At 42.5% G+C, this 12,789-nt stretch overlaps 1 protein-coding gene across 1 annotated transcript in view; it reads left to right on the top strand.

Annotated features, from left to right (window-relative positions):
* RYR3 (ryanodine receptor 3) overlaps window positions 1-12,789 on the top strand; it is a 360,864-nt gene that overhangs the window by 213,164 nt on the left and 134,911 nt on the right. The window contains exons 40-43 of the mRNA XM_090268335.1: window positions 1,283-1,397; window positions 2,911-3,040; window positions 4,209-4,312; window positions 5,814-5,949. Of these exons, the coding sequence (XP_090124461.1) occupies window positions 1,283-1,397; window positions 2,911-3,040; window positions 4,209-4,312; window positions 5,814-5,949 (485 nt within the window). The remainder of the gene's footprint in view (window positions 1-1,282; window positions 1,398-2,910; window positions 3,041-4,208; window positions 4,313-5,813; window positions 5,950-12,789) is intronic.

The raw sequence follows: 12,789 nt of genomic DNA, 5'->3' as shown, positions 1-12,789 counted from the left end.
GGGAAGCAATGAAAGCATTTAGAGGAAGGAACAGTGTGTCCAACCCAACAAGAGAGACACCTTTGGAGCACCTCTACTTTTGACTGGAAAACTTCTGAGACTTCCCTCTGAAAAATTGCTACCTGCCCCTTCCTTTTCTCAGCTCTTTCCTACTATCATTTTTCTCAGTTCTGAGACACCTTTTCCCATAATGATAGTTGGTGTCTCTTCCTTACAAGCCATGTTGTCAAAAAGGTAGCATTTTAGACATTGAAAAGATTTCCTTTAATTGGATAACACAGCACTTCCATTTTACAGATGAGAAAGCCAAGGCCCAAAAAGGTTCACTGTCCAGCCCACAGTTTCACTTGGTTAAAATCAAGAACTAGAGCTGCAGCCTTCCCATATCTGAAACATTCCATCGCGCCTCCCTTGAGCTGGCAAACCAAAGGAGCATCTATCAGCAAGGCCCAGAACAGGGACTGTAAGGATACCGGGGTAGGGGTGGGGGATCCATGCATTCCTCAAATTCATTTCCAAAGGAGAATTTCACAGCAGAAATGAAAAGCCTTTTATGGAAAGAGGAAAAAGGCTACCTAATTAACCTCTCCCACAGCCCTTGCTGTAGACCTAGCCACAGTAAAACCTGGTGGTGTCTGCTCTTAGCAGCTGCAACACTGGGGGGCAGGCAGAGTGCCTGCCCTGCCAGCCCTCACACCGCCAAGGCTCCAGCCGCTCCTGTCCTCACATTTGTGTGCAGCTCTATTTTGTGAACTTGTATTGAATGACTGGAAAACATAATTTCTTTTACATTTTGTTGTTGATCATTTCATTGGGTTTTGAGGACCACTGTCCTCATTGTTACCTAATATACACTTGTCTTAAGAAAAGGGCACAGCCCTATCATTAAGAAAACTAAAATATAGAGACATAAGGACAGGAATAGACAAAAATAAAAGACCCTACGTATGTGGAGGAAGAGAAAGTCAGTGATTTGGGCTGCCTTTAAACTATTATAAGTACAAAGACCAAGGGGCAACTGTTTAATATGTCATTAGAAGGGAGTGCTTCAGAGAGAGAAAGCAAGTGCTTAGCAGAAATAAAAGAGCACAGAATATTCCTATCAGCTAAAAAAGTACTTTGTTTCTGTTCCAACTGACCTTGTGCCTTCTTATTATCTTCTCAGCCTGTCTTTATACTGTTTCACCCTTAGTGTGCATGTGCCTGTATGTATGCTCATCCCCGCATGTCTGGAACATTGAAGGAAGCCCGAGCTCACGTCTTTGTTTGATCCTTACCCTAGAGACATAATGAACAACAAGGTGTTTTACCAGCACCCCAACCTCATGCGAGTCCTCGGCATGCACGAGACGGTGATGGAGGTGATGGTGAACGTGCTGGGTGCAGAGAAATCTCAGGTAATGCTACCAGGAGAACTGAGCCATATCTTGACGCCTGGGCAGGAACACAGGAAGTGACTTGTTTGTGACCACATGTCTGGTGTCCATTGCCCCAGTTGCTCTTGCCAGAGAGAGGGAGGAGAGACGTACACAGTGCAGGGAAGAAGCCAGCAGGCGGGACGATGCTGCTGAATGGCACCCAGCTGGTGTGAGAGCTTCAGCTCTGGGAGCTCAGGGGCTTTTCTCACTCGTTCCACTGGGTGGTTTGGCTGTTACATTTACCGTATTTGGCAGCCCTGCTTCCGCCCAGATGGAATTCCTCTGGTGTGTTTTGTGCTGTGTCAGGAGAAGGCTGTTTGAAAGGAGAATGAGATCTTATCACAATCCTGAGAGTGTCCCCACAGGAGTGAGCAGATTTCATCTGTCAGCCAGGCTCCTGGTGGTGCCCTGGTCAGCCCCCTACAAGGTGCCTGCTGTCGCAGGAGCTCCTGCAGGCAAGGGGAAGGGAGAGGTTAGGGCCCAACTCATCTGGAGTCCTCCTCAGAGTCAGACAGCTTCTAAAGGCAGTGGATGGAATATGTTTTCATATGTTGGAAATTTTAGATGTCAGGGTCCTAGGAAAGCAGTTCTACCAGTATTGAGAAGTAGGGGTGAGAAGAAAGAACAGACACCAAGCTCACTCTCCTCCTCTCTTGCTTCTGTCCAATCGCTCGGGAAAGTGGACCCTCTCCAGAAGATCCCCAGGTAAATGGCCAGATGCCTCAGCAAGCAGGTAGACCGCAGGTTTCAGAATGTGACTTCCCCGAGCACCGTCCATGAGTCTAACAGGGGCTCTCAAGGGCTCCCTAGGATCCTGAGCATTATTGGATCAAAGATAAGACATGGGCCAGGCCCTGGAGAGGCTAGTTATTTTGATCAGCAGAGAAGTCACAGTCAACAGTGATACAAGACAACATCTCGGTGCTCAGCTGTGTGAATCGGATGGCAAGTGCTGCAGGAGCCCATAGGGGAGACAAGCAGAAGTCGCTGGGGAAGGCTTGTGCTCTGAGAAGGGGCTGCTTTCGAGGCTTCCACCACTGGAGGAGCCAGTTTTCACCCGGAGGACTCGGGTTTGATCTAGTGCTGGGCCTCGTCTGTCTATGATCACCCATCTCCCTTCTGAAATTTCCCATCAGCATCCCGTCCACCCCCTTCCTTGTTAGAAACCATGCTCTGGTATGGGATCATGTAATTTCACATGGCACCTGAGGATGACTGGGGTTCTTGTTTTATGTCTGTTTCCTTCGAAGGAGAGATATTTCAGGAGCTGTAACCAGTTGGCAGTATTTTTGGAAGCCTCTCCTTAGCTGTGTATGTACTGCATCTCTCCTAAGAATAAGGCTTGGAACAAGCTGGAAGTAAGGAGAAAATTTGTTTTTCCAAACTGTTCACAGCTTGCCAGACTTCAACCTAAGACTCTCTGAAGTCAAGCCTTTCCAGGAAGACCTCATAATGGATTCTTTTCCTTGACACTTCTTACTTCTCCCTGCAGATTGCTTTTCCAAAGATGGTCGCTAGCTGTTGCCGCTTCCTTTGCTATTTCTGCCGAATTAGCCGGCAGAATCAGAAGGCCATGTTTGAGCATCTGAGTTACCTGCTGGAGAATAGCAGTGTTGGCCTAGGTATGTCCTGTTATAACTTCCATATTTGGGCTCAGAGGTCACACTCCCCCTGCTGACCACTTAATTGGGAGGTAAAAGGAAAGAAACCCCATGAATTCTACAGGACTTTTTTTCAATACAGAAAGGCCCCTGTCTGGTCTAAAATCAGGTAAAATAATGACACCATGTCTCTGCTCTCCAACCTAAGCAGAGATGTTGCTCCCAGCCAGCAGTGGTGGCAGATATGTGTTGGCATTAGTCACACAGTTTCACCTCATCTCTCTTGGGGCTAGGTTTATAAAATGCTGCCTGAAATTGCAGATATAATCTGGGGCACACTCAGCTGACCGCAGAGCAGTGCTCATGAGACCAAGGTCACGGATCCAGGCCCTTCTTGGCAGGCCGGCTGCAGACTGTATGCCTGTCCCATCGGCCAACCAGCCAGTGCTCTCCTTAGCTGTGGGGTGGACCAGCCAAGAGCAATGTGGATAAACAGTGTAAATCTATCACCATCACAAGAAAAGTAATACAACACACACACCTTACTAATTGTTCTGAATGGAAACCAAATAAATCTGTGGCAGATGCAGATACACGCATCCCTGCACGTGAAATCTGAAAGCTCAGGTTTCTCCTGTATATTAAATGTAACCTTAGGCTACCAGCCTTTTGCGTGAAATGCCACCTGAAGTTTTTCTTAATTCTAGCCGAAGGACCAGACAAAGGGAAATCAAAGACAGCATTGGTGACCTGATAAGTATATGAGCTAATGCTGTTTGAGGCTATTTTTAAATTCTAGGTGGTGGCCTAGGAGAGGCCAAGTCATTTGAGCTTAGTTGTTCGAATGACATCTGAGTCTTTAAAGTGATCATCAAAAGGGGGCCCCAGGAAGTCTCATGGTAGAAAAGCACTTGAAAATACCTGGTCCCAGCTGATCCTGTGAACTGATATTCTAATTTAATGCACATTCACAATTAGTAATAAGCGTGTATGGTGAGTTGGGGGAGGGGAGAGGATAGCAAATAGAGCTGTTCTTAAATGAGATGGGTAGTCCCCTCAGAGAACCCAACGAGAACCAGCTTTCATGTGTTTGCTGCCCTCACCTGGCCAGTTGTGTGCACTGCAGTCTCAGCTCAGCGAGGGGTGGTCTGTTGGTCCCTTTCTCGCTCCTTCTTTCCTCCTTCCTCAGCCTCCCCATCGATGAGGGGATCCACTCCGCTAGATGTGGCAGCTTCCTCCGTGATGGACAACAACGAGTTAGCACTGGGCTTAGAGGAACCAGACCTCGAGAAGGTAACTGGCCCTGAGAAGGCAACGTGCTTGCTCTTTCCTGCCTATAGCGCCGCCAAGGCAAGCAAGTGCAGGCCGAGGATCTGTGGCCTGGAGCAGGGACTTAGGAAAACCTGTGGCGGGGATGATGAGGTTTTCTGTCCCCTTTCAAAGTGGTTCCAGCAGCTCAGCACAGAGCACAGACTTAGCTTAAACCAGCGTTAGGAAATTTCCCAAGTTTGGTTCCTGGGAGAGAAAGAGAATGGGCCAGTAAATGCTGCAGTTTCTTCCTTCTATTGATCACAACAGAAATTATGCCCCTTAAGAACAACAATAACACACACATGCACAAACACGGGCACTTATCATATTTTAGTGGCCAGTGAGATGTCTGATACCTGTAATCCTGAAAATTCTACCTAATTCCTGCCTTTAGTGATGTTTTTCCTGACCTTTTAAAGGCCAAATCAAATCTAAGCTCCAAGCAGAATAGAATCCTTACTGGTTTAAGAAGGAAAGAGTATGACGATAGTTTCTTACTGAGTTTTGACTTATATTCATTATTCTTGCAAAAGGACTTGGAGTATTTGACATCAACAAACACATGATTCATTTGACAAACATTTATTGAGCACGTAAATATGTGCCAGACCCCAAGGACTTTCTCTTTTTTATTAAATTTTGGGGGGTGACATTGGTTAAAGACCTTAGGGATTAAAAACTAAAAAGGACACCATTCCTGACTATGTGGATTTCACAGCACAGGGGATTCTTCTCCCTGCATACATCAAATATCAAAGGTTAAATTAGAATAACAACTACATTTCAAGAAAATGTCTTACCTGCCAGGCTTTCACCTGACACCTCCTAAAAGTAGGCAGATTCTTCTAATATTCTACATGATCACAGAGCTGAAATCTTATGATAAATGTCTGGTAACCTGGAAGCAAAGAAGGGCCCACTGAGAGTCAGCCAGTGACTGGATTTTTGGTCTTAAAATACCATGGCCAGCCTAGACCCACAGCTGTCTTCCCCAAATGCACCCTACGTAGGCCTATTTTTATTTTAGTTTAGTATTTTAATCCTCACACAAGATATGTTTACTGATTTTAGAGAGGGAAGAAGGGATAGAGAGAGAGAGAGAAACATTGATGTGAGAAACATTGATTGTTTGCCTCCGTATGTGCCACGACCAGGGATCGAACCCACAACTAACCGAGCCACCTGGCCAAGGCAGAAGGCCTATTTTTAAATGGCAGCTCCCTCTCGCCAGAACTGGGAAAACCATAGAATTGACAGCACATGGTGTATTCATATATACAGTGATCATCAGTTTTATTGATTGCTTGGAAACAAAAATGAATTGGAAGTTCTGGCTTCAAATCTACTAAATTACTTACTTTAAAAGTTTTGGGCTCTTTCTAGCTTTTAGGGAAATGAAACCCTTCAGGTCCCAGAATTTCACTGTCCTTACAGGTATCTTGTAAAAGCCTTGGGCACTTAACTCTTGTACTGTTGTTGGCAGGTGGTGACTTACTTGGCAGGCTGTGGCCTACAGAGCTGCCCCATGCTTCTGGCCAAAGGATACCCCGATGTTGGCTGGAACCCCATTGAAGGGGAGCGCTACTTGTCCTTCCTGAGGTTTGCAGTCTTTGTGAACGGTGAGTCCCAAGTGTTCTATGCCTTTCAGACCTAGGATGGCACAGTCATCGGTACATACAAGGGAAAGAAGATCCTTTGCATTGCTTTCTATTCTACAGGTAGATGGCAGCTGGTAGAAAAATCTCAGAGAATCATGCCAGAAAAGGATCAAGAGAATAATTCAATGGGCAGAGTGATAAGATCTAGTGCCAGAGTCAGCAAGAAACTCACAGTATGGGCTTATCAGCTCTCTGTACCTCCTCTCCTATCACTAAAAGAGGGGGCTTGTTAACATCTTCTTACCTTTTTCACCGAGTTAAATGTAGAGATGCCTCCTGATTCTTAGATGATTGGATGGAGGGATGGATGGATGGAAGGTGAGTGAATGAATTAATGAAAATCAAGAATAACCGAATAACTGTAAAAGATAGCTAAACTCCCTGGAGAAACAAATTGCTATAGCAACCATAAATATTATTCTTCTTAATGCAAGTCATCTCCCATTTACAGTGAATTCCTACTCTACAAAAATTCTGTAGTTGCCCTAGTATAGGGGCTGAATTTGCATAAAATAAGTGAACTGTTTGCTTTCTTGAAAATGTACCTTGTCTCCCAAGATTCTGTTATAATACTAATTTATTTGTATTTACATTATAGTTATGATTGCTCTTTCTCCTTCCAGTTTGGTGTTCCAGGCTAATAAATCCAGCTGGGCTAGTTAAGTGATCACTAAAAGGAACTGCAGCTAATAAATAGTATAAAAGTTCTTCTAAGTATGATAATTTATCACAAAGTATATGGGCATGATATGATCATTATATTCCCATGTGCCTTTCTTGTTGTCTCTCTTCACCCCCATCCCACGTGCTTACCTTCCTACACTGTAATATACTCTATTCTTATTATTTGAGTGATTTATTTTTTCTTGGTTTTTCCCTTTTCCTGCTTGAGTCACAGGCTTGGAGATGTTTGTATTTTGTTCCCCTGGATCTCATCCAGCCAGATTCTTAATCATCTGTCTTTTGCCTCTCTCTCTGTACTCTTCACTCTCTCTATCTGTTCATCACCAGCATTGGTAAATTCCATTTTCTTTGAGACCAGTTTCAGGGTAGCCTCTAATAGTCTGTTCTACTTCCTAGCCAAGTGATCACATGCCCACAATTAATGCAGAGTTACTCTCGTAATAAAAAGAACTTTTTAAAAGTAGATTTTTGATAATTCATAAAGCTCACCAAATTGTGAAAATAGGATGATTTTATTCATCTCGGCCACCTTGGCAATCAAGATCAAGAGTCATTTAGCAGGACTGTCTTCATAGATTAAGAAAGTGAAGGAACCTATTGGCCATGCTTCTATCTAGATTGCTTCTACTGGTTACATAAGACCACATTAAACTAAAATCTAGACCAAAATGTGAATCTATCCCCTATGCTTTTAGGTTGTTTTATGCCATTTTAACATAGTCTCTACCATGCTATTTCATAAGACAACTAGCTCTAGAAAGTTAGCGAATCAGTAGAAAGATACATGCATTTTTATTTCATGTTTATTCTGTCTCTGTAATATAAAGACTACATTTGGTTTAGGCAAAGGATTTTAGCTTCTGCTTTCAAAGAATTTACAATCTAGGAAGGGGAGTATGCATGAAGGGAGGTCACTATAATAAAGCGGAGTAGGCAGGGACAGAGGGCTGGAGGGCTTCGTTAGGCGTAACTCACATCCTGTTGAGAAAATCAGAAAAGGCCTCATGGAGGAGGTGATGTTAGAGATGAGCTTTAAAGGATCAAATTTCCAGACACAGAGATGCAGAAGAGGTGATCCGGTCAGGGAACAGCACGAACAGTGGCCGGAAGGCTAGAGCATGCTGTGCTCAGGAAACACAGCAATCTGCTGGTCTAGAGGACAGATGGATACGTACGTGACTCTAATAAAAAATAAGGTTTAAAAGCCGGGGGGCAGCTACCATGGGGAAACCAAATTGCCAGCCTGGAAAGTTTAGTTTTGATTCATAGTGCAGAGAACTGGGAGATCTTTTTAATAAAAGAAAGACTGATGGGAACCACTGAGAATTTCTATGCCCAGGTTAAGAAAACAAGTTTCTGCATTACAATGGTGGTGGTAGGAATGTAATGTAGAAGGTACATTTGAAAAAAAATCACAGCATTAGAATGTACAGAACTGCATGGTAGTGATGATTTGGTGGCTGGGCCTGGGTATATTGAAAGGAAGAGACTGAAGTCACAATGAAGCTTAGCAATTTAAGGGTGGGGAGGGAAAAAAAAGACATGAGAAGAGAAATTGTTTGACGTGGACAATAATGAGCTTGTTTGGTTCAGGCCATGTTGATTTTGCAGATGCCCCTCATTGGGCTTAGAGAATAGAGATTAATCAACCAACAGTTTGGGACTGGGTAGACATGCAGATCATCTGTAGTTAAAATAGTAGGGGTAGACTGTCACAGGGAAGAGCATGAAAAAGAGAGAGATGGAGAGTATGAGAAAGAAAAGGTTAGGCTCTTGCTGAACACGTGACTGAGCGCAGCAGAGTGATACGGAAGAGTTTGGGCTGGAGAATGGAGTATCTTGGGTTCAAATATAGCTCTATTGCTTACAAGCTTTGTGAATTCAGGCAAGTTATTAAAACTTTCTTAGCCCCAGTTTTTTAATGCACTATATAAGAGAGATAATAATAGTATATATCTCACAGAGTTGTTGTGAGGCTTAAATGAAATAATCATGAATGAAATAATCACAGTAAACCTTGATTAGCACTATGCCAGAAACATAGCCTGCAGTCATGTTAATTGTCATTGTTCATAATTTTTACAAAAGTATTAGGGCATTAGAAGTGGGAAGACTCTGATAAATAGATCCCTCAAGATCTCAAAGCCTTTTATATGTCTTTATGTCTAAGAAGTGATTGAAAATAATTTTTTGGCCATGTTTGTCACCTCTGTTCAGCAGTGAAAGATAAAAGTGTGATGGGTGATTATGGTAGATAATGGGAATGGTCATGGTGGTTGATGATGCTGGGAGTAGGGGTGGCGGTAGTGGATGACAATGGTGGGTAGTGGTAGGCAGTGATAGATGGGGGTGGTGGACAATGGTGAGGGGTAATGGGGTGGTGATAGTGAGTAGTGGTTAGCGATTATATTGATGGTGGGATATGATGGTTGAGTCATGATCACAGATGGTGGGATATGACAGTTGGGTGGCAGGTGGTCATAGTGGGTTGTTGAGGTGACCGTGGTAGGTAGTAGTGAGTGATGATGGCGTTGATGATAGTAGATCATGAGGATGGTAGTAGTGATGATAACAGGTTAAACTTACTGAGCATTAACCACACGCCAGCCACTGTTCAGAGTACTTTTAAGTGGGTTAACTTACATAATACAAAACCTCAATGAAATTGACACACTTATCTTTCTCATTTTATAGGGAAAGTACCTTGCCCAGAATCAAACAGCTTGTAGGATGTAAAGCTAGGATTTTAACTGGAGAAGCTTGGCTCCCAGGGCCAAACATTAGTCAGAACATTATGCAGTATTGTCTTGGGAGCACTGTCTGTCTAGCAAATAAGGAGGAACAGAATTTTTTTTTCCTTGAGCTTGTCAAAAACTGCGGCGTTATTAAATTACTGTTTGGTGTTAATGCTTTTTTAAACACACTTTTAAAAGCCAAATCAAAAGCTCTTGCTCTATCAAAATAACAGAATTGGAAATTTATTTCTAACATCATTTTACTAGTCTTTCTTAATGTTTGTTTTAAATCTCCTTAAACAAGATTTGTCTTTAAAAGAACTTCTTGAAATATATAATTTTCTCCACTTTATTTTTATTAGCTTGCTGGAAGCCTTGGGGTATGTTTAGCTCGGAAAGTAATGAAGTTCAGAAGCTTCTATTTACTCTGCTGTTGCAAATTCTATAATCAGTTTGCAAGTCTGATTAATCCCTTCCTAATATACATTTCAAGAAGTAAAAGATTACTTACCAGTCCACAAGAGGAAGGGAATACTTCTGCACTTCCTTTGAGTCCTTGGAGTGTTTCAGTGATCGCTTCCCCAGGCTACAAACTTGATTGTGGAAAACACAGTATCTCCTAGCGGAATTTCTCTAAGCAACTTGAGAATCCATCATAGGACATATGAAGTATATATGAGAATCTGTGAGAAGTGATAAGAGATATGCTCTAGAAGTTCTACTCTGATGTCAGTTACAAATTAAAGCAGGAAACAGAACAAACCTAAGTTGAATTATCAGGACCGTAGATGGAATAATTACTAAAAATTGTCATCAACCACACCTACCTATAAGTGACACACATGTGACTGTTGGCATGCCAGAAATGATGGTTCTTACTGGAATCCGATGTAAGGGATCTAGGAATGCCTGGGTAAGGAGGCAAGTGTTGAATAACATCTTGAAGAAAGAAATGGGCATAATTTAACAGAGTAGTATGGATCAAGCCTACTGATGAGTTTCTGAGCTGGGAGCTTCTTTTTGGGAGCTTCTTTTTGGGTCAAGAGAACAAAGAAGCTGATTAGCTTTGAAGGGCATAGTTTGTATAGATGCATAAAAGAATTAACTGGTTCATTTCTGTTCATGTATTCATGTTTTCAGAGTCAGAAAGGATATAATAACCATTTTTCAGTGTGATTGGTACTGAAGACTGGGGATGGTTAGGATTAAAATATAAGATGTTGTTCTTATTCTCAAATTTACAATACAGTTGGAAAGATTAGTCAAACTTTCAGAAAAATTAACCAATAGTAAAAGATTTCAATAAAGTTGGAGACGATTATGAATACTAGTGTTGTACTCAGGAGACACTTAGGGCAGCAAGGGCACCAAGAGGAGAAGGCAGAATGTGAGATACATTTGAGATGTGGCCAGTGTGGGGAGGATGCTTCACATCTGTGTTACACCTTCTCACTGATGAAAAGGCGTGTGCAGTCTCCTCTTCCCTGCCTTCTTCACTCTGCCCCTGGACCTCTTGGATCTCTATGCCTGGGAACATGAAGGAAATCAGTCAGTGGGTCAGGTAAAGGTTTATGGAGACAAAGACAAGGAAATGGGACTCGATCTGTAAAATCTCAAAGTGAAACAGCACCAAAGCCAGGAATAAATAGTCAAAACAGCACAACTAACAGAAAATAAACTACTGTAGTCCCTCTCTATATCGCGATTCACTTATCACAGCCTCACTGTATCGCAGGATTTTTAAAAACATTATATTTAATTATTTATCGTGGACTTTTTGCTATATCTTGGGATTTTGCAGTAATTATACATATGTTGTTAAAGTTACGTAGGTTTAGGAGTATAGAATAAATGTAAGATTCCTATTTCGTGGGGGGCGGGGGGGGGGGTCTAGAACATAATACACGTGATGAGTGAGGGAATACTGTACTCAAAGAAGCCAATGGCAAACCAATGCCCAGAGCACCAAAATCAGGAAATATGCCCCTGGGGGAAAGGATGTTTGGCCTTACTATTTTCATGCTCAGTGAGCTGTTCACCAGTTCTTCCCCACAGCTCCCTGTCAGGTCCCAGTGGCAGTGCTGGCTGAGCCACTGGGCAGTGAGCTCAAACGTCCAAAACCCATGTGTGTAAGAATCCTATATCAGTCATTTTATTGGTCAGATGGTAAATGAAGTCTGATACCTAAGTAAAATGGTGACTTTTAGCTGAAATAGTAAAGCTGCTTCATCAGCACTGTTCACACAAAATGGCAGTGTTATATGAGCCTGGTGCTCATCACAGATTGATTTTCATCAACTCAATAATGCCCATATTTAACAGGTGGCTTCCATTCTGTCAGAGCATACCTCCCAAGACACTTCCATAGCTCCCAAGTTTTATTTCACATATTTCAGGAAAAAATCCACGGGGACCCGATATTCTAGACACATGGGCAAAATTGTAGCATGATATTGGGATTAAATACTTGTCTCCAGAATTCCTAGGTTACTGTGCCAGTTTGCCCTGCAAGATTTTCATTTAGTCACTTGACTTTAAATTCCACATCCATGGGGATCATCCCCCAAGTGTACATTTCCATCCTTTTCCTCTTTCCTGAGCCCCAGACTTGTGTCCAGGGCCTACTTGATATTTCCACTTGACAGTTGAACAAGCATCTGAAGTTTTATACATCTTGTGACTGAATTTATAATTACCTACCCCAAACCTGTTCATCTCATAGATTCCTCATCTTCGCAGATATTCTAATCAAATCTTAGGTGGCATCCTTGATTGAACCTTTTCCCTTTTTTCCAAATTCAACCCATCGAAAATTCTGTTGATTCAATGTCTAAAGATATCTGAAATCCACAGCTTCTTTCCATTTCTGCTGGCCACATCCTGCTCCAAGCTAGCATTATTTTTCACCTGGATCACTACAAGTTGCATAGGAACTGGTTTCCCCACTTCTGCTCTCATCGCTATATCAGTCAGCCTCTGGTACACAACAGATAACTTTGTAATCTCACTGATGTATGATATTAAGCATGGGTTTTTTGCTCACATATCTGCAAGTTGGCTGGGAAGCTCTGCTGCAGGTCTGTGCATCTGCTGTCTCGTTCTACTGTCCAGGCCTAACTCTCTTATTCACTACTTGCCCACTGTTCCCAGATCAGCAAGTGGCATGTAATACAGGCACAGTGAATGGTTGGATTAATAACCAAATATTCAAATAACCCCTGGTTTTCTCTGTTCTATCACAGTACTTTATTGACACATCTTCAACTTCCTTCCCAGACACTAAGGAGGTGATTTTATGTCTTAACCACTTTCACTAACTTGTTTATACAAGTTGTCTACCACCATATTAAAGTTTGCGCTTACCCAAAAAAAAAAAAAAAAA

Source organism: Furipterus horrens, unplaced genomic scaffold (genome assembly GCF_987537825.1).
Source record: "Furipterus horrens unplaced genomic scaffold, mFurHor1.1.pri manual_scaffold_3, whole genome shotgun sequence".
NCBI lineage: Eukaryota > Metazoa > Chordata > Mammalia > Chiroptera > Furipteridae > Furipterus > Furipterus horrens.
The sequence above is the reverse complement of the archived record's forward strand: the minus strand, read 5'-3'. Positions and strand labels throughout refer to the sequence as shown.